This window comes from Lampris incognitus, chromosome 13 (genome assembly GCF_029633865.1).
Source record: "Lampris incognitus isolate fLamInc1 chromosome 13, fLamInc1.hap2, whole genome shotgun sequence".
In the NCBI taxonomy this organism is placed as follows: Eukaryota; Metazoa; Chordata; class Actinopteri; order Lampriformes; family Lampridae; genus Lampris; species Lampris incognitus.
In genome coordinates, this window is record NC_079223.1 from 11374538 (window position 1) to 11397154 (window position 22617).

Here is a 22617-nt window from a genome sequence, read left to right on the forward strand (position 1 = left end):
GCACTGACCTTCACCTGCCCCCCACCCCCACCCTCACCCCACTAGCACCAAGCGACCCAGGCCCCGACTCGTCCTGCCTTGTTCTCGCCCATCAAGAACAAATTGGTTTTTAATATTTTATCTTTGCTGCACCTGAACACTGCTTAGTCTGGTTCCCTGATGAAGACGGTGCCTCTTGGATTAGAGATCCTGCAGAGCGCATGTAGTCATTGTTGGCACATGTCAGGCTGTGTAATTGTGTGAGAAGCTCTGGTTAGGATAAATCAGGAAGCATGGTAAGGTTGGGAACTAGGCCTCCTCCGAGGAGCAGGATGTGAACAATAATGTGACAGATTGGCATGCTGTGAGCAGACAACTAGGGACTTGTGAAGGAGAATGTGGGAGTGGCTTTTGAGCCACATTGCTAAAATCCAGGGGGGGGTCTCATTACATCATTGCATCCACAACCAGCTTTGGTGACTCATTCTTTTTATTACAGATATTTATGCTGCTGTGAAGACTCTTAAAGGTCATGAACCTAGAGTTTCTCGTGCTCAGCTCTGTGTGACCAAAGGCTCATTTGGTGCTTTTTGTGAACGTTAACATACAAAACGTACGGGCATCCGGGTAGCGTAGCGGTCTATTCCATTGCCTACCAACACGGGGATCGCGAGTTTGAATCCCCGTATTACCTCCGGCTTGGTCGGGCGTCCCTACAGACACGTGGCCATGTCTGCAGGTGCTAAGCCGGATGTGGGTATGTGTCCTCGTCGTTGCACTAGCGCCTCCTCTGGTCGGTCGGGGCACCTGTTAGGGGGGGCGGGACTGGGGGGAATAGCGTGATCCTCCCACGCGCTACGTCCCCCTGGCGAAACTCCTCACTGTCATGTGAAAAGAAGCGGCTGGTGACGCCACATGTATCTGAGGAGGCATGTGATAGTCTGCAGCCCTCCACCGACTCGGCAGAGGGGGTGGAGCAGTGACCGGGAAGGCTCGGAAGAGTGGGGTAATTCGCTGGATACAGTTGGGGAGAAAAAAAGGGGGGGGGGGAATCCAAAAAAAATAAATTTTGCAGTCCTGGTCATTTTTGTGATTTTAGCCTGTCCTTACTTCAGTGCACAGCAAGGAGAGTGAGATAATTGTGTTTTGCTCTGGCGGTGAGGATCAGTGGCTTAGCTTCTGGCCAAACTAAGCCATTGTGGCCTCAAGCAGTGGATGAGTCCTTTTGATGTCCTCACTATGCCCAACGAGGCTCAGGTGAGGCCTATCGCACCTTGTAATCCATTTATGTTGGAGACACAACGATCATCTCCATCCCTTAGAGCTTAGACAACACACCACAAGCTTTGTAGAACAGCACCAATATGGTACGCTCGCTCAATGGGAAGAGCATGGGCCTGACACTGCCAGGGCAAGGGATTTAGTGCCCTCACTGGGCCAGCCAGACTTTAAAAGCCCCCAGCCTTGGCATGCCAAGGCGCTTTGGCAAAACACCTTCACCAGAGACTGTGCTGTTAATCAGTGTGCCTTTCCTTAATAATTAATAGCATAAATATAACAAGTACTTGTTTTTATTGTCATTCTTTTATGGTGCAAGTTAACGTTTAAATTTGATAATGTTTCTGGAAGTTTTTGTGCTGTGGTGTTGTCTTTTTTTCGTCACTTTAAAATCTTCAGCCAAGCTGTATCAATGTGGGATTTTCAAAGCCTTAGAACAGCATGAAAGAGCCATGATTCATCCCCCTCTGTTCATGAGTTCATCTGATGACATGATCATATCTGGCTGGTTGGTGCAGCAGTCTGGCAGAGCCGATAAGCCCATCTCAGAGCCAGTCACATCCTAGAAGTTATTTAAGGTCAATGCTGAGATTTCCCACCGGCATTCTTCACACACACCAAATCCCTTTCTGTCTCGATCCATATCACGTCCCGGTTTAGTGTGGTGTTTGTGTGCGTGTGTGTGTCATTTGGTAGTGTTTTCATTTGTGTTCGGGTGCATTCACATTACTTATGAATCATTGCTCCTCCCGTCAGGCTGACATCACTGCATGTACGCACGGGCATGCTTGCTTCATCCTGCCTGCTGTCGCAAGAGTCCTTTTTGGTAAAATGTTGACTCTCTTGTTCCATTCAATGAAGAAAGCTCATTGACGACGTTCCAAATTATTGAGATGGGAATCATTAAAGATATGGGTTGGTCACCAAAAAGCCAGTTACTTATGTTCGAAGATATTGCTAAAAGTAGCCTTGATGGAATACATGGAATTTCACAGTCAGTTTATGTAATTTGATTTTGGGTACTATTTATGCTCATTTTCAATTTAGGTCATCATTTAAACTGATTTGAAATGGCAGTTGTCTCTTCATCCCTATAGGAAGGCCACTGTGCAGATGCTTTTGCAGTTTTTACGCCGTTGCCTTTGAGTCAGAGGAGGGCCACATAGGAGGTAATACTCTCCCTGGTAGCCAAAACACTCCAGCCCAGGCTCTCCTGTTAAGTCCACCACAATCTCACCCCAATATTTAATCTGCGTGAAACGCCACGACTCGTTTGAAATCAGCAAGTGACCGAGGTTAAACCGGAGAACCACCATGGAGTGAAAAGGGGGTTTAGTGGATCAGTAAGGTCACACATGCTGGTGCCTCCATATCACCTACAAGACCACATTTTGCTTTATCAGTGGCTGGTAAGGCTGATGTTATGGTAGTCCATCTGGTTAAAGTATGGCTTATTATCGCTGTTTAACCTGACAGTTCAAAGGTTAGACTAAACATGACACGGAGCTCAGGCTGAACTAATTATAAAACACTGTATTTTCTTGCCAGCCAGTGCATGAAAACCGTCTCGCTCTATTTTGAATTCAACTTCAGCAACATAAACTGTGTTTACTGTGGCCTATAATGTGTTAAGATCTGTCACAGCAGAACTTGGCCTTGTGGAAACAAGCCCATCAATGACCCTTTAGAGTTTGATGCCACAGACACACATTTTCATTTACCCTTCAGGGTCAGAGGGTAGGCTGCAGAAGTTTCCCTTAATTAATTGTCCGAGTGCAAGTATGTTAGTGTTTAGTATGCTTGAGATATAACTTGTCAAACAGTGGAGGTGACCCCAGCAGGATACAGGTCGTCCCACACGTGGCGGGACAAGACCTCCGGACACCACGGACGCAGTGTGATTTACTCTTCAAAGACAAGCTTCTGATAGTATTTCATCTGCATCTTAACCCTCCTTAACCCTCCAGCAGACTGTATATATTTGCGTGTCACAAGGGTGAATGTTCCACGCCGGATCAAATAAACAGCCTGCACAGGTGAGGCTTTGTGGTGCTAGTTGACTTTTTTTAGATTGGCATGCCCGGACGACATCGTTTACTATTTGATTTACCTTTATCAACGCAACCAAAACATGGGATTAAGCCCCCCCCACCCTTGAGCTAAAGAGGCCAGGCTATGAATATAAGCAAACACGAGGTGGAAAATAAAGGCTCAAAGCGATGCAACAAATAGAACATGGAGGCACGGGGTTTGTCAACACTATTTCAGGCAACGGCCCTCTCAATAAATTGTAATCAGCGTTTGTCACCAAATGAGAATTGCTGGGCTAGTATTGCAGGAGAAGCAGGATTTTGCACTGGAGATTTGCATGAAAGTCTAATAAAAGGCCATTACCTTGAAGAACATAGAATACTTCACCGTTGAGCTGCTCTGATGCTGGTGCATAACTAAGCCCAGACAGCTGACTCCCAGAGAAAAGCGAGTGTATCTGAAAACTGTGTGGCAATCTGTTCATTTCCGTGTTTTTCCTGTCAGGTAGCTCTGACCTTGACAGTCTGCTGGAGCCGAGCAGTGAGGCTGTGGAGGAGGTGACTTATTTATTTACAAGCTATGCCGCCAGCCATAGGGGAGCATTTGACAACTCACTTTTGGCTCTCCCTATATTAACCAGATGTGGTCAAGGCCCTGAAACACCATCTAATGACTACTCCCTCATTTCATGTTGGCAGCTGGCTAGATAACAACCTGTCCTGATACAAATTTTTGTTTGCAGCGATTGCAGGAGAAAACCATTTCTGATAGATCACCAGGTCTGGCTGCTTGTTCACAGGAGTTGAAATTTGAGATGGAGGCCTCCCCAGTGACTGCCATGTCTTAAAAGTCTAATCTGAAGCCAGGCGTCTCTCTTGGAGCCAGCAGTTAGTTATTGTCTCAGCCTGTACTCGGGATTTAACTCTGCTCCACTACAGACCCTAATCCACCACCCAGCCACTGCCCAGGAGGGGGCACAGATGGCTAGCTGAGACAAGGTGAGAAAGCCAAGAATAATGCAAAGTTAAGGGTCGGACAAGATTGTATGGCTCTGAAATGACAAAACCAATGTGTTTCATTTCAGAGGTGCCATGTCATTTCAACCCGGCTCTGTGTTAGGTTTTCCCATATGCTCATAAAAACACAAGGGTTTGAAAATTAATGGAAAGTGGTAGCAGTGACTAGAAGCATTTGGAAATATAATAATTTTATTCATTTTTGTGAATGCCCAGCGGTTTTAGCCAACTAACAATAGTTATTCATTAGTGATGAGTAGAATATTAACAAGATTTTTTTAAATTAAGCTATCTCAGTTTATCAGATCTAGAAAACACCGGGACATCTGGGTGGCGTGGCGGTCTATTCTGTTGCCTACTAACGCGGGGATCGCTGGTTCGAATCCCCTTGTTACCTCTGGTTTGGTTGGGTGTCCCTACAGACACAATTGGCTGTGTCTGCGGGTGGGAAGCCAGATGTGGGTATGTGTCCTGGTCGCTGCACTAGTACCTCATCTGATTGGTCGGGGGGGGGAGGTAGCGTGATCCTCCCACATGCGTCCGTCCCACATACGTCCCCCTGGCGAAACTCCTCACTGTCCGGTGAAAAGAAGCGGCTGACAACCGCTAGAATTAATTTGTTGCAAGAACATTTTTATTTTAGGCCACATTTAGTCTCTACCCATGACAATTCTGTATATTTATTATGTATTTTATGCATTAGGATTGGTGTCTCTTTTTTGTGATCAATTTTTTTTATTAGTCGTTTACTTTTTCCCCAACACAAGGCGATACAAACACAATACACAACAAGGAAAAAACATAAGAAAATTACATATACATACATACTACACACATATATACTTGGACTGCTCAGATCTCCCCCCCTCCCCACATGACCCAGGATTGGTGTCTCTCACCTATTTAATGGGACAGTTGAGCTTGCACATCTCGCTGCAGCCTTTCAACGTTTGGTGGTGTAATAGACGGAGCACATCTCATCTCTGCAGTTACATCCAGTCGCGAACGGTACTTTGGCTTCATGCACACAAGAGCACTAAATCCGGCTTTACACAAATATGTGCTTCCAAAAGGAACCAACAGTTTTAAAGCACACTGAGATCTCCAGGTACTCTTCTCTCACTCCAAACCAGAATTCCTCCATCACCACTCACGAATGCAATCCCTGTTGCGTTTTATCACATGTCAGTTCAATCAGCTGTTCAACAGCGGTGGCAGGTAGGTCCACTGAGCCTGCATCACAGTGGAATGGGTCCCTCACCCAGTCAAACTTTGACATATCCAAGTCTGGAAAGAAAGTGGAAAAGTGCTCTTCTAGGCATTTCAGGTGCTCACACATCATCTTCGTGGAGCACTGGTCATAGATGGTGTTGTCTGTTAGAAACTTGCTGAGCTGGGGGAAAGGGGTGAAGTTTGCTTTTGAAAGGCTTCCTCTCCAGAATGTGAGTTTCCCCCCTGAATCCATCAATACGGTCACTCATCTGCATGATATTCTTGTTTTTCCCCTGTGTAACCCTGGTCACTATTAGCAATAGGTTACAGTAGTATACTAGCTTGATAGGTTATCAGTGATGTGAATGTGGACCAATCTCGGAAGAAACTAGGACGCCAAGAGCCTGAGAGTTTGAATATCAATTAAGAGAATCACACACCAAAATGAATTTGTATGAACACGTGTATTATTACACAAAAGTAGCAGTTTAGATATACAGACAAACGCAATTTACCCAAAGTAACAAACTAAAATCATAAGGTGCGCACAAAAGAAACCCCTCTTTTTTCCCTTGGGCTCAGTCTTCCAATTGTTGGGCCCAAATCAGTGTCTGTCTATCCTACCACACGATGAGCGAGGAAGGGGATCCGTTTCACAAAGTCAGAGTCACTGTCATAGTCTGGCTCGCCACCCAGTTAACTGGGATCTCTGGAATCTGCAATCTGTATGAACCTTTATCCCTCAGTGGAGCGGACTCCTGGCATCAGATGCTTCCCAGCATCGGAATTTGCTCCAACTTGTGGTTACCAAAACCTGACATATAGACAGGTCACATCACAGCCACATAGTTCGAGTTACATTCATACACTGTCAATATAGATTATATCTAACTTCTAATTCAGTGTTATCGCCAAACATTGATACAGTCTAATTCAAATCACATTTTCAGTTGGTTCTTTTGTACAGCAAAATTATAGTTTCTAATCAAATTCAGTATAACATGTTAACAAGCTAAATGTACCAAGTTACCTACACTTCAAACCTTCAGAGTGACATTACGGCAAATACTTCAAACTAACCTTGATTTAAGGCTTCAACTTTCACACACCACATAAGGCACACACATTTTATACTCTGAACCTCTGAGGCTGCATAAAACACAGGATGCACAAATTAAAATAAATCTCCATGGTTCACAGGCAAATAATTGAGATTGGCTAACCCATAGCCACATGCTAACCTAGCTAGTGTCAGCCTACGGGAATTTACATGCAATTAGCTTAGCGGCTAACTCTTGACAACTGTCAGTTTCCTAAACATCTAACAACCTTATTACACTCACCGCTGCGCGGACTAAATCCCGCCATAGTCCCGCTGGTCCAGCACAGCCGAATTTCAGCGTCTTTTGCACACTTGCAGCCAACAAAAAAATGTAAACTAGCCGCTCACTCACTCTGGCAAGAATGACAAGAGGTCGGTCTGCTGTAGAGAACCTCTGCTGATTGGCTACCCTGCACCAGAGCAGGCCACCTGATTGGCTCACTTCAATGTCAATCACAGAAACAGTCAAGCAAAAGCCTCAGATACCTTTCACAATAAGATGTCAGGATTATCTGATAACTTTTTAAAATTTTAAAACTACACATCCATTACATGAATGTTATTATAAATCTGTTCAAAAAGAAATTGATTTCTTAAAAAGAAATATGGCCGAGGAGGGATTTTTTTTTTTTTAAAAGAAATAAAATATCAGAAGAGTGTTGTCATTAGGCCTGGGCTACACCTGCATGCTTATGTTCAGTTCATTTAAGTTTTCCAAAGATTTCCGTTCCATATGTAAGGCACATTTTTTGCTGGCCACAGAAGGTCGACAAAATCTTGTCTTTTTCACATCTATGAAAAACACCAGCAGTTTCATTTCTCAACTTGAAAAATTGCTCCAGCACCCTACCTCTCGACAACCGCCATGCTTCTGTGTGAAAGAGCAAAGGGTCGTGTTCAGAACCCATATCGCTGCGTAGTTTTGCAAATAGGCGTGCACGCAGAGGATGCGGTTTGATGTAGCTGCCCATGGCTACAACCTGCTGCAATATGTCCGCGATGGGCACACTCAGTTCCTTAGATGCCAGTTGCTCACGATGAAACATGCAATGATTCCATACTACAGAGGGGGCCAGTTCTACGGTTAATATACATAGGCCTGCTCGCCGCCCCGCCATAGACAGAGCTCCCATACGCTCCCATGGAATGTTGTTTACCTCCATGTAGTTGTGAAGGACATTGTACATTGCCTTGGCAGTCTCTTATTCAGGAAGAGGGAGACAGTACAAAATATCCTCATGAATAGCATTCTGCTGCATGTAATGAACAAATGTCAAAGCATGGATATTTTTTCCTTCTGTGCTGACATCCATTTGTAGAGCACAGGCCGGGGAATTTTGTGGTTGTTCTGTTAGCGTGCTCTCTTGGTCATTAGCGGTTGCATCTATCCTTCTTTTCACTGTGTTATCAGACAATGGTGTTGTCTTCAGTTTTTGCGCTTCTCCCTCCCCACACATCGTTTTTACCATTTCAATGGCAGCTGGCAATTTTAAAGTCTCAGCGATGGTATATGTGGCTTCATAGCCTTTGCAAAAAGACGGCTCACCTCAAAAGATGCTTTCAAGGCTCGCTCACTGACAGTCACTGCCTTTCCGAAGTACACTCGCTGCTTATTCAGCTGGGCATATTTCTTTTCAAAGAAAGATTTTGGTTTGCTTACATATTCTTTATGCGTTGTCTCAAAATGTCTCTTCAGCTTGTTGGGTTTCATGCTCTCTGTAGATAGGACGTTACCACACAGCAGACATTCCGGCCTTTCCTCGTTGTGTTCAGTTATGCTAGTAAATCCAAACTGAAGGACGGTTTCATCTTATTTTCTTTCTTTTTGTTGTCAGTTTCTCTGTTTCGCTCAAAGAGGTGGAGGGCACAGGTGGTCGAAGAAATCTTTCCATTTTCTGTCGCTCTGATTTGCTTGCAAACTTCGCTCACCATGTGTTTGAGCGTGGGAATCTGCATGTTGGTCACGTGTGATCGCGTGAACCAAGATGTGCCGAGAACTTGATTTTTTATGAGTGGAAGTGAGTTGTTTTAAATCATGTGTGGTGTTTTTATTATAACAACAATAATAATTATTATTTCTTGATGAATAACCAGAAATGTCAGGCGACCCCATTTCAATTCCGTGCGACCCCACTTGGGGTCACGACCCCAAGGTTGGGAACCTGTGGATTAACCAATATAATCAGAAGAGACTTTTCACTCAAACCAGGCAAGTTTCAACTTTTTCTATTAAATTCCCCATCTGCTTGTGACCACATGTTTTTTCATCAACCCCAATTTAACTCTTCAGAGCAACTATTTATTAATTTCTATAAAATAACCTTTTTGACAATACTCTGCACTTTCACAAATTTCATCAAAGTCGTAGTACAAAGGTGCTGAATGTACAGCTGGTCCTCCTGATAAGGTCCCCTACAGGAAGTTATTGTGCGTGATGATTTCCTTTGTGTAAGAGGGCTCCAAAGGACCAAAGCTGATCAGGAAGTAGAGAAAGGAAAAGGATGTGGATCATATTGCTCAGAGAACGAGGACACAGCTGGTGAAGCCTCAGCTCCATCATCAGCACCAGCACTCCTCTTTACAACACAGCAGTGGAGGGGCCACAAGGACTAATTACCTTAAGTATTTTGAGTCTTTGTCACCTAATTTGCATCGTTGTTGTTAAGGGGGGAAAACAGTTGCGGAATATGTGGGTGCTTAAATTCCTGGACACTTACGACCGTTTAGCGCCATTCCCAGGCTCTTTAGTGTTACCTCATTTAGTTTTAGGGCTGTAGTTTAGCTCTTTTCTAATAAGGTTTTAGGGACCTGGGTTCAGAAGATGATGAGGCGGAGCGGGTGAGGCATTGCTAGAGGGGGATTGGTGGGGCTGGGTAGACGCCCTCACTGAGTGTTGTTTGAAATGGCGACTGATGTTTTTCTAGCGGGGGGAGGGATGTCGCTTAGGGCCCATTCATACTGGGAACCAGGGCTACTCGAGGAGGAGGAGGAGAAGCCCTTTCACACGTAATGATACTTTGCTGATCGTGTAACAAAGTGACCCATCAAACACCGGGACGCCACACAGTCACACTCCGCGACTTTCTCGCTTGCATTGCTGCTCTAACGCACCCCTCTCCCCTCCGTTCCCTCTGCTCCACCATGCTCAGGGGTGTCCCCAGGATTTTCAAACAAGATGGTGCTGAGTTGCGATGGCAAATTTGCAATACAGAAAGCCATTTGCTGTAATTTCCTGCACCTTAACGACATAATTTCAATAAAAAGCAAACATATTTTCAATAAAAAAGCAAACACAAGGGTAAGTTCCAAATAAAGTATTTATTTAAGTAGTGTTGAAATAGTTGTTAGAACACGAAAACGCGCGCGCACACACACACACACACACACACAGGACAGAGCAATCACATATTAGACAATGATGCGTTTTTCTAAGTTGGCCCCAAGCTTTCACTGCAGCACCAAAGTTAAATTTATCTTGGGGGGGGGGGGGGCTCGATGGTTATGGTCAGCAAAGCGTTAAGTGTGGCTGTGGTCATGCTGCTGCGCAGCCTGGTTTTAACCCTCTTCAGTGCACTGAAGGCACGCTCACAGTCAGCCGTGCTGACTGGAATGACACTCGGCACTGCAGCCAACGTGCACAGTCTTGGTTACAGCTCCCTCATAGTGCCATCACGGAGGAGGAGAGTGACCAGCTGCTCATCACAGGCAGCATCAGGAGCCACTACTCCCTATCCAGCATCAAAATGATCAGTGAGGCACTGAACTTCCTTCATGCCATAATGGTCTGGCATGGGTTCTGGCATCTGTTTAGGGTCAAGGATGGAGGAGGAGGACAGGAGCTCGGGGGACTGGAAGCGCTCCTCCAGGTTGTGAAGGAGCTGATTGACAAATGGCTCCCTCACCTTCCCCTGCCACTCTGGGTCATGACTAGGCAGGTGAAAATCCGCCAAACGTCCACCAGCAGCCAGGTCTTCCTGGAGCTTGGCCAGCCTGCTCCCAGGTCGCATGCCCTCTCTCATCGATCGAACCACTGCCATCTTGGCCTTCACATTTCTGTCGATCTGCTGTAGGTTGAACTTCTCCTGCTGAAAGCACCTGCTCAGCGAAGACAGGTGTGGCAGCAGATAACAGAGCAGGTAGAGAGTGGCCAGGGTGTTGTATTTGCACAGCCAGATGAGGAGACCGGTGGCAGTGGCACTGTTCTTGTTCTCATTGTCGAGAGTCATTAACACCGCAGGGAGGTTCCCATGGAGTGACTTGCATGCCTCGTCATGACTCAGCCACCGGGTATCTTTTGCTTCCTTTAGGGTATTCTGGGCCAAGTCCATAAGTTCCTGAAAGAGAAAAACATGAATTTTCTTGCAGTCCAACATCTAATCAGATTCAGAATCATGTTGGAATCTTGGACATGTAATATCATTTAAAATAGAATATCAAAATACATGTTAATTGAAGGGGCAGGAGAACAGTATTTGTCATTTTTAATCACAATATTTACCATTTTTAATTCAGTAAACTGCAGAAAATTTATCTCAGCAAATAAACAAAACAAAGTGGCGAGACAGACACTGTATTTATCCCTCTAAAATTATTTATGCGTAAAAAAGAAACAAACCTGTACTTGGTGGAGTCTGGCCATCCGGCAGGCTGACTAGGCTAAGAATCTGAAGAGTTCACCCAGATTTAGCTTGAAGTAGTTCTTTATGTATGGAACCCTCTCCCCTGCCTGCCCAACAGCCAGTGCCAGTCGGTGGCATATGCAGTGGATCGCCGTCATGAGAGGGTTTTCCTTCTGCAGGAGCACCGCCACACCATTCTTGCGCCCTAAGCAGTACAACAAAAATTAATGTTTTGTGGCATTTTTTGTTTCAAAATGACCATAATTAAAAAAAAAAAAACATTCCTGGTCAACGTTATGACTAAAACAATATTTTTTGTAATATATATATATATTAATTTGAATTACGTTACCAGTCATCACTTCAGCTCCATCACTGCTGAAGCCCATCACCTTCTTGATGGAGATATTCTTCTCCTGGAGCCAGGTCTTCAGAGCTGCAGCAATTGTGTCCGCAGTGCCGTCTTGCAGTGGCACTGCAAGATGGCACTGCCAGGCCAAAAGCACCTTTGCCAAGGTGCTTTTGACCTGGCCATTGGAGTCAACCAGCCTGAACAGAGATATATCTGTAAGAGACCTTGCATTGGCAATTATGGCATAGCTGTTCCCCATGTTAAAAAAAGGTAAAGATACACCTTGTTAGGAACAGCAACTCTTTAGTGGTGGTGATGTCTGTTGTCTCATCACACATGAGCCCCACGAACTGTGATGCCGTCATCTCTGCCTCATAGTCCAATTGGATCTGATGAGCCAAAACCTAATAGAATACATCATTAATGTTGTGATTCCTATTTAAATCAATTATTAATATAAAATGTAACATAAATGTAAGTTATTTTAACTATCTTTTTGACATTATACCTGTAGCATCTCTTGCAGGATCCTCCTACTCCTGTAACTTGCATTCCCACCCTGCTGTAGGTGGGCTAGAACCTCACAACCAAGGAGGTCCTTTGCAAAGTCCAGGAATGAGGAGAATTTAGTGGTGTGGGCCACTTCCTCCTTTGCCAGCCAGTAGAGGGTCTCCATGGCCTTTTTTATGGCGTTGTGCTGCAGTGACACGTGAGAGGTAGAAGATGTATAATTGTATAATAACTGTATAATTTACAGTTTCTGTCTATACTGGGTATCTCTAGAGTTGTTCTCAATCAGGTCTTCAGCTACCATCAGTACTGCTGGTTTTTGGTTCTACCAGATAGCTCATCACATTCACCTGTTATTCCAGTTATCCCAGCCTCTAACCAGGGAGGTTTTCCTCCTGAACAACAGGAAGTAACTTTAATGAACTACCAGGCAGAGAAGAAAAACAGCAGTGCTGGTGGTACTTGAGAACCTGGCTGAGAACCACTGCTCTCAAGCAAAAGTCAGAAACAGATTCTGGCTGTGTGATGAGGAGCATCTTATGAGAGCCCTGTTGAGCTCCTTTCAATTTGACTTGCTCTTGTTCTGCTATTTAAACTTGTTTGCACAAAGTTTGTCTGTTGGAAGCGTTTAACATCTTAACAAACCGGTGCTGTCGTGTGGAGGATGTCGGAGGAGTTGATGGGGCATTTCTTCTACAAACGATATTACATTTAAACCAAAGGACACGTGGTAATGGAAATGGACCAAACACACAAACAAAAAATTGTGACATTTTTGATGACACAATACTGCCATTTTGCTGCGGTAAGTATGAGTGCTCATATAGCAGCAGCAGGACCCTCTGTCCAAACAGGGAGACATGAGTGGCCAATCAGAGAGTGGGGGTCTGGGGCAAGGGTGGTCAATGGGGTTTTGATAAAGCTCCCACTATAAGCCAGGGTGGAGCACCTCCTGGGGGGGCACAGAGCGTAATGACTTCCCCAGCTGGCCCCCGGGGACCCCCGTGCTCGTGCTCCGTACCTCTCCTGGCCGCTTTAAGCCAACACCGTGTTTGTTTAGGCAAGATTAGCAACGTAAAACCCTTACAACATCCTGAACACGCAGCAACAGCCAGAGACGAGGATAGCGGGAAAGAGGAATAGATTGATGGAGGGAGAGACAGTTGTGGTTGAAGGTATCACCTTTGTCGGGGGGGGGGGGGTAAACAAGACTATAGCCTGAGAAGAAAAAGTAAGAGGGAAATTCAGATTTTTGAATGGGAGGCAAATGCAAACAAAAATGTTTACAACTCAAGTTTCATTGGTAGTTTTTCGTGCACTAAAAGCTGGCCGGTCCACGCCGAGCAGATTGCATCTTGTCAAGCTATTCTTGGGGGACCATTCCCAACTGGCTAAGTAATTTCTCAATTATCCTCTACGATGGGTACTCGCAGGCATTAAACCGCTCAATGAAGACACCTGTTTGACTTAAACTTTCCTCTGGGAAGTGAATAAACTGTAAGGCGTATTTGTCATCTGCTAATCTGAACAGCTTCTCCCGGTTCCTTGATGTTGCGGACCTGGAGCCACGATGTGCATCTAGCACATAGATGGTGATATATTTATGGGTTTGTGAGATAAAGTGGTGTACTTCAGCAATATCTACAGATCTCGTGGGCGTTGGCTTGTTGTATTCCATTGTTGTCTTTTCGTTTTCTTTTGGATACCTAAATATTGGGTTTAATTAGAGGAAGAGAAGTGACAAGGCGCAGAAAATAACAGGTCCAGATTTATGCAGAAAGATGGAGAGGCGGGAGAGCTTTGATAAGATTATTTAATTTATCTGTATTGCATCAGACTGGAGTACAGGTGTGTGTGTGTCAGTGTGTGTGTGTCTGTGTGTTTTTGGCGTTAGCAGGAAGCAGATGTGCAGTGATAGGGCCGGCTGCAGAGGGCTGAGGGAGTGGGGCTATCAGCCTGGCCAGCCTGTTGTCTGACCACAGCACCCCACTTCCTCTGGGCCTAATGTATGCAGGCGGCTGATAAGGAGGCCAGGCCAAAGCTCAGCTGTAGATGATCAGCACTGGGTGCCTTTTGGGGATACATGTTGTCTTGGAGTGTGGTCATGAGTATGCACCTGGGTGATAAAAGCATGCTGGACCTTGGGAGGTGGTGGTTGAAAAGAAGGATTTTGGGGGGGTCGGCTGGCAAATCCTCCGTCATTAGCATGGAGGGAATTTACAGGTTCCCTACTGAGATGACATTGTAAATCTGACTATGGGTGAAGGTTGCAGTCTCTCCTCCTCCAGTTTGAATAGCCACGGTTCAGTTAAGGCCAGAAGACCTAGATAAAGCTGTCTTGCAGAAAGGATGGCCAGCCACCTCGGCCATGAAGAAATGTTTGGCTCATGCCCAGGAAGTGAAACAGGATGTTGAAGCACTGGTTAATGCACATTTCCTGGATGGGTCTAAAGCCTTGACCACTTGGCAATCCCTCAATTTCACCAGCTTTAAGTTGACTTCAGTGGACTGACTGCTCTCTGACCCCCAAACTGCTTTTGTTCTCTTCGCAGCCCCTGTCCAGAGCAAGGAATGGGTGATGAATTCAACCTCATGGATCATTCAGACCTGTACATCTTGGACTTCAGTGAGTGTCTCTTTTCATTGTTCACATCAGCGAACTCTAATCATTGTGCTCAGTTTCTGAATCCCGCAATGCACTTTTGTTTGAAACGCGTTCATTTGAAATACGTTCTACATGGGGCGTCCGGGTAGCGTAGCGGTCTACTCCGTTGCCTACCAGCACAGGGATCATCGGTTTGAATTCCCGTGTTACCTCCAGCTTGGTCGGGCGTCCCTACAGACACAATTGGCCGTGTCTGCGGGTGGGAAGCCGGATGAGGGTATGTGTCCTGGTCGCCGCACTAGCGCCTCCTCTGGTCAGTCGAGGCGCCTGTTCATGGGGGAGGGGAAACAGGGGAGAATAGCGTGATCCTCCCACGCGCTACGTCCCCCCTGGTGAAACTCCTCACTGTCAGGTGAAAAGAAACGGCTGGCGACTCCACATGTGTTGGAGGAGACATGTGGTAGTCTGCAGCCCTCCCCGGATCGGCAGAGGGGGTGAAGCAGCGACTGGCTCGGAAGAGTGGGGTAATTGGCCGGAGAAAAAGGGGAAGGGGGGGGGGATGCGTTCCACGTTAACCAGCAAGGTTAAATGGTTAAACGTAAAATTCGGCACACACCCTTGTGAATTATATATAACCTGGTGACGTTTGGCGTCTTGTCTCATATCCCACTGCCTCATTTCTCACCTGGCCCAGTGAGCTCGACCTTGGCCTGTCTTCCCTCCTGCTACCTCTGACTTCCCCTACCTGTCTTGAACTGCCAAATAAAGCCATATCCTGTCAGCAGCAGGGCGGTCTGTGATGCTGTCAGGTCACAGCGAGGGTTTGTGTACGTGGGCTGGAAAAAGAAAATACACAGGGTATGTGTGGGACTGGCAGTGCCTATTCTCCCATCCCCTGTGGCTTTCACCTCCACATGCCAATCCCATGTCTCTCCTGCCTTTCAGTGTTCATACTGTGGCAGCGTGGTGCAATGGTGTCATAACTGTGACAGTGATGCCGGTTGAAGGGTGTAACTCATTCACCCTTATGTACAAGCACACTTTCCAGTCGGGGATGTGGGAATGCTTCACCTGTTTGTATGCAGTCTCCTTCGACGCCCGAGAGCCGACCTCGCTGGCTCCATGTGGAAGCCCAGAAACCTCGATGGCTTATTGAATGTCAGTATTACCAGATGCCGCGGTACAGGTTTGATTTATTCGACTGGTTTCTCTCCCTCCTTGTTTCCAGGCCCTAATTTGAAGACGTTATGCAAGATAGCTGTTATTCAGTACAGTCTGGAGCAGTCGGGACTCCCACATGACATCAGGTCAGCCCAGCATCCGCTTCTCCATCTCTTCTCCTGAAACATTACCAGATGCACTATCTGGACACAACTTTGGCATGGTGTTGTTTTTAAATCTGCCTTGTGTTATGCTTTTCATCTTTGCCCCCTCACCTATTGTAAAGCCTTTTTTTTTCAGGGCAGAGTAATAACAACCCCTACAATTTGTTATCGGTGCAAGTTTCTTGTTGTAGACTATTTGAAATTCCAGTTTAGCTGCTCAAATTTCCATGTGGATGCCCCAAACGAGCAAAGATCTACTGAAGTGGGTACTTTGTTTTTTGTTTTTTCTACCAAACCAAATAATAGTGACCCAAAATATGTCTGCAAATACAAGGTACATATTTATTGAACTTAAAATAATGAGTGTACCTAAAATCATCATCACCAAATATTGCATTATCATAAATAAAGTACTGGAAGAAATAATGGGGAGTATGTCCAAGTTAAGCTGAAGGCCAAGCAGCGAACAACTGAAAGTGCTGAATGATCTAGAAAGGGTGAGGTGATGCTGTACTCGTGTTATGGCACCCTGACTGAATACTTAGTGTTAGTCATTTGCTTAGCAGCTGGCTGTTTCACAATTTACCACAAAAAAAAAAAAATCCTCTCCGGGTATCCGGGTAGTGTGGGGGTCTATTCCGTTGCCTACCAACACGGGGATCGCTGGTTCAAATCCCTGTGTTACCTCCGGCTTGGTCGGGCGTCCCTACAGACACAATTGGCCGTGTCTGCGGGTGGGAAGCCGGATGTGGGTATGTGTCCTGGTTGCTGCACTAGCGTCTTCTCTGGTCGGTCGGGGCGCCTGTTCAGGGTGGAGGGGGAACTGTGGGGAGGGGGTAGCGTGATCCCCTCAGGCGCTACGTCCCCCTGGTGAAACTCCTCTCTGTCAGGTGAAAAGAAGCAGCTGGCGACTCCACATGTATTGGAGGAGATGTGGTAGTCTGCAGAAAAAGGGGGAAGAATTCCCCCCCCCCCCCAAAAAAAAGAACCTGTCTAATTCAGCACTTTGTATTGTTGGCTGTGTGAATGGCCAGTGTGGCTGCATTTGTTGCACAAGTCGTTCACACTTCTTGTGTTGGTTGTGTTTCCCAACAAGCCGGTGGTGTTCAGAACTCGTCCGTGGTCACAGCCACCCATAAACCACCGCAGCGTCCATCTGCACACGGGAAGCGGCTGTTGTCACTCGATGACTGAACAACACACCAACCAGCCTCACTTTTACTCGACAAGTTGTTTAGATGCAGCCGGCGCTTAAGATAACGCTCAGATGCCCAGGAAGCCAGAATGGATGCGTGTTTAGTGAACTGCTGTAATACCGGATTTGAGAAGCTGTAATCACCGAGTTGAAATTGAATTTGGGGGTGGGGGGGTGTCATTTGAGTGCAAAAATATTTCACAAATTTGTTGCCGTTATCACACGAGTTAAAAGATCACTCTATCTGCCCCCTGTGCTCTGCCAGGGTATTTAAAGTTAGGTGATGCATTACATGGGGTACCAGAGATCCACTGGTACTGATAATGGTACCAGGCTATCGGGGACTTTGCCCAAGACTAAAATCCAATACCGAAATACGTAAATAACATGTCATGAATAAGAACAAAATGGATTGATTTACTACATTTTTAGCACCCGGAAGCCTGTATTTCTTTAACGATTCTTTAAGGATTCTGTCAGTTACTTGGCTCACTGACCCCAAACAGATGGTTCAAGTTTTCGCTGTTCCTCAAAAGTAACGGACTAGGTCAGTATTCGATACCAGACGATACTTTTGATTTTTAAATTGAAATTTATCTAAATTCAAATGAATTATTTATAAATGAATTAATTAAATTTAACTTAATTTAAATTTAAAAAAATATATTTTTTTTGAAGCTTTGTTCTGGGAATTGGTATCAGCAGGGTAGAAGTGATATTGTTGCGTCCATATTGGGTACTTCGAAAATACTGTCGGATCCACAGCAAGCAAAATCCGAGCCGTTTACCCTCAGCTGAGGCAGGGCACTGACACTGTCTGTAGGGTACCTTGTTCCTGTGAGGAGAATTACTGCTCACAGCCCATGAGCAGTCTTACTTCCACACTCACGTCGAGGTAATTCAGCTCACAACTGCATCTCCAACAGAGGGGATTAGCCAGATGAATTTTTACCATCTCCTGCCCGGTAACGTGATACTAATTACCCTCCTTATCCTCCCCTCTTCTCCTGCACCATCACTGCCACCTTGCACACTCCCTGTATTCGTGTAGGCAGTTGTATTTCTAACCCTAAGAGGCTTTTAGATGGGGTCAAAAGGGTCCCATATACTCCCGTTGCCCCACATCAATACGTTCAGCCCCAACGTAAGACACGCTCTCCTCCCCCCCCCCCATACACACACACACACAGAGCGACTGAGAGGGAGTGAGTGTGAAACCAGAGCCAGTGATAACAATCTGGGGCTCGACCTCTGACCTGTCATCAGGTCAGCATTTTGCCTGATTGTCAGCCACTGCTCCGGTTTCTCACATTACATCAGGGCCTCCCTACATCATCACCTACATCACAGACTTTCACCAGGAGAGAGAGAGTTTTGTCGAGATAAGTGCATCTGTGACCACGCTCACTGTATATTTTAAGCTCATTGCCTTCGTAAAATTCTGCTCTCCCTCCTGCGATGACACGCAGAAGTGCATAGAAAGTCAGTATTGTCTCGATGAGGTTTTCCCCGAAACCCTGAGTGAAGCTCGCTCCTAACCCCCAAGTCTTCCTAACCCCGAGTCTTGCTGTTCTTTGCACTTCAGGTGGGAACTGGCGGCCATGACCACGAACAGCAACATCAGCCGGCCGATCTTCTCCTCCCACGGCTGACGCCACGGGGGACACCCGTCAGAACCACGACCCTGTTTCAGGACACCGGGCTTTTATCCTTCTGATCAGCTGAGCTCCGAAAGACTTTTTCTTTTTTTTTTGTACTATTTGGCTCTGGATTGGAATCGTTTTCTACAGTCGGGGGCTTTTGATATCTCCAAAACAAACTGAACTCTGCTCGGCCTCCGAAATGTCAGTCCTTCGCGTTAACTTCCTCAGATACTCTGGGTTTCTCATGTCTATAAATGGTGCTGGTCTATCCCCCCACCCCCCCCCCCACCCCACCGTGAAGGATCTCGTTGAAAATAAGCTCAACTCAACTGAGTTTAAGTATTAAAGAGGAGAGGGTTTTGTTTTTTTTTTGTTTTTCTTTTAGAGTCGACATTTTGGCTCGATCAGGAGTTGATGTTTTTCCCTTGACAAAGCGATGCTGGGAGAAACCGCTTGTTGCCACACCCGCTTCCTTGTCGCCTCTCTAGAGAGCCAATCAGCCTATGATAATCACGGACCTTGAAACCAAGCACAGAATAAAACGGTAAGAACTTCAGCCAAAGGTGTCGAGTACTAGACTTCGTTCCGTGGAGGCAGATAGGACACTTCAGTGTTACGCCGGAAGAGACAAAACCAGCCTCTCGTTTCACAAACCCGGCTGCTGCGGAGACGGACTAACTGTTAGTGAGTCGGTATCTCCTCCCTCCTCCTTCACACTGTTCACCAAACCACCTAATACATCACCCCCTCCGTGCCGCGCAGGGCGAGACATCCATCAAGCCCTCCGCGCAACACGCGTTGCCCATGTGTCGAACACAGAGAAGAGGATTCTGGGAAAGCCGCGTCACTCACCGATCGACGTGGCTCCTGTGAGAGGGTTGGCCCCCGAGTGGCTCCTCTTGCCCCGCTTCTCTTCTCCTCCTCTCGCCGCCCGGCTTTAACACCCCGCCGCCCTCGTGACGTCTCGGAGGCCACCGCGAGGCTGTTGGGCAGCGAGCTGTCCGCCTCGGGAAGTCATCGAGCCCATCTACCTCCCTCGGTAGCACGTGTCGCGGAGACGTGGACCTGCTCCACTCGGTGACGCTGAAGCTTTGAACCCCCCCCCCTAACAAAAGACTACTCGCAGGGATTTTGAGTTTTCGCAGCCATCAAACTTGCCCCTGCCCCCCCCCTCTCCACCCATTTTCGCAAGACGGGCTCGGTGCCATAGGATGAGCGCTGAACCCACGCCTCCGCAGCCCGTTTGTTTGTTTGTTTGTTTGTTTGTTAGTTTGTTGTTGTTTTTTCAGTGCCAAATGCAGAAAGGTCGCAGGATACAGATATACGCAGTTTGTGTCAGCGCTATGGCGTCGCCCTACCTACACACGTTCAATACTCGCCGAGCAAACCGGTCATATCAGCCGCCGGCCCGCCGCCCGGCCCGCCCGGCTCAGTCTGCCTGACGTTGGCGGGGCGATAATCCCCGCTGCGGATTCTGCAGGTTTTCCCGCCTGACGGACCATCCTGCTGAGCCAGACGACCTTCCCGGACGCTCCTCGTGACCACCCTGTTTACCGCGCGGCGCGAAACCAGGAAGTGACGCGTGAGTTGTGGCGCACAACCACGAGCAGAAGCTCCTGAACCTGATCCCAAGGGTTTCTGCGTACACAAGGGCTGCTGTTCGGTACCGTGATACTCGCCATCCGTCTTGAACATGATACCGGGTAGAGGACATTTGAAGTAAATTGTTCAGATTTGTATTTTTTTTTAAAGTTTATCCAACACTAATCTTTACTAAATTAAAAGCAAAATGTTGAAACGACAAGAGTGATGGTCTCACCTGTAATGTGTGTGTGCATTACCTCCTGTAATGGAAAATAAACGCGTCATGGCGAGACTCGGATATGGATGACTCGGATATGGATGACTTGGTCGGGTCTTAGTGACTCTGCAGGCAGCTCGCTTGGTGCCGCCGCTGCCCGGTCTCAACTCAGGATCAAGTCAACAAAGAACTGCACCGAAGCCTCCGGTGGCAAGTGGGGCAGAAAGGGGACGGTTTAATGCTGCCCCCCCCCCCAAAAAGTAGACACCCCACGCCGGACATGGACGACACCGCATCCAGATCACAGGACCGCCTCGTCTCTGCACAGGCAACGTGTGGTAAACGAGTACACGAGTCGATCTGACGTTACGTGACGGTTGGCAAAGTTTAGGATTTTTGACCTTTTTCTCATTTCTGAATTACGGAGATGTAATTTCACCAGAGCGTGTTGCTGTCACGTCAACGGCGTGTGAGGTAACATGGGGCGTCCGGGTGGCGTGGCGGTCTATTCCGTTGCCTACCAACACAGGGATCGGCGGTTCGAATCCCCGCGTTACCTCCGGCTTGGTCGGGCGTCCCTACAGACACAGTTGGCCGTGTCTGCGGGTGGGAAGCCGGATGTGGGTTTGTGTCCTGGTCGCTGCACTACCGCCTCCTCTGGTCAGTCAGGGGCACCTGTTTGGGGGGAGGGATAATAGCGGGATCCTCCCACGCGCTACGTCCCCCCTGGCGAAACTCCTACTGTCAGGTGAAAAGAAGCGGCTGGCGACTCCACATGTATGGGAGGAGCCATGTGGTGGTCTGCAGCCCTCCTCGGATCGGCAGGGAATGTGGAGCAGTGACCAGGACGAGTCGGAAGGGTGGGGTAATTGGCCGGGTACAATTGGGGAGGAAAAAACAGGAAGTTAGGAATATCAGTCAGTATAAGTGATGAACACAAGATAAGGGGGGGGGGTGCAGAGTTTGTGGTCAAAATACAACTCTTGCAGAAAGACGGGAGTGCTCCTCCGTGTGGACGGTCTTCCCAGCATGCAATGTCACCACCGACACCAACGAAGAATGAGTTTTGAATAATGACCTGGACTCCTCTTTTATGGAGACTCCTCTTTTATGGAGCCGGTGTCTGAAATGTGATTTCACAGACTCCCGTAAACGCTCACCGGTCACATGGTCGCTGACGCAACCTCGGCCTATATGAACCGATGGATGTGTCGTTGTCGTTTCTGAAACACATCCGGGGTAGCTCCCGTTCCCTGAACCGGCCGCTGCCATCTCGGAGGCCGGTGCTCCTGTCGAGAAACAAAGAAACTGCGTAACGGCACCGAAGCGATGGATGAAAACCCAAGACTGGTTTCCCGCGAGCCCCTCCAGAGCAGCAGATGCCCCCACCGTGGCAAAACCCGGCATCGGTGTATCATCGGTGTATCATCGGTGTGTTTTTGGCGGGGGGGCGGGGGCGGGGGGGGTTATGTGGTCAGTAAAACCGTAAATTTGTAGACGAGAAACGATTAAAACCACAGCTCAGGGTGGAAGTGAAATCCCTCTGAGATCGTGTTGTCTTTACGCCTGGAGGAGGAAACCTTAACAAGGCCGCGCTGCGTTTCCTGTGCAATATTCTACATACTTGTATAATAAAATGGAGGCAACCCGGTTTTGCTTTAGTGTTCTTTTGTAGCACACATCACACCCACTTCTCTTCCTCCCTCTCCGTCTCTCCTCCGTCCACCTCTCCTCCTTTTCCTCCTCAGTTCATCGACTGTTGGCCGTCCCTGCTGATCCCTTCACGGCCTCTCTCTTTAAGGGGGGGGGGGGGGAGTATCTCTGAACCGGCTTCACGGGGCTCGGAAGAGTCTTGTTCAAAGTTGGTGTGACTCGAGTGGCCCCGCGGGGCCCGTCTGAGGTCCAAACTGGCCTCGGTGAGGTCCAAACGGGCCCCGGTGAGGTCTGAG

The 22617-nt window shown here is 47.3% G+C and overlaps 1 protein-coding gene across 1 annotated transcript in view; it reads left to right on the forward strand.

Moving 5' to 3' along the window:
• klhdc3 (kelch domain containing 3) overlaps positions 1 to 20123 on the forward strand; it is a 38029-nt gene extending 17906 nt beyond the window's left edge. The window contains exons 9-11 of the mRNA XM_056291844.1: positions 14652 to 14725; positions 15933 to 16011; positions 18810 to 20123. Coding sequence (XP_056147819.1) covers positions 14652 to 14725; positions 15933 to 16011; positions 18810 to 18876 — 220 coding nt within the window. The 3' untranslated portion in view covers positions 18877 to 20123. The remainder of the gene's footprint in view (positions 1 to 14651; positions 14726 to 15932; positions 16012 to 18809) is intronic.
• The last annotated feature ends 2494 nt before the right edge of the window (positions 20124 to 22617 follow it).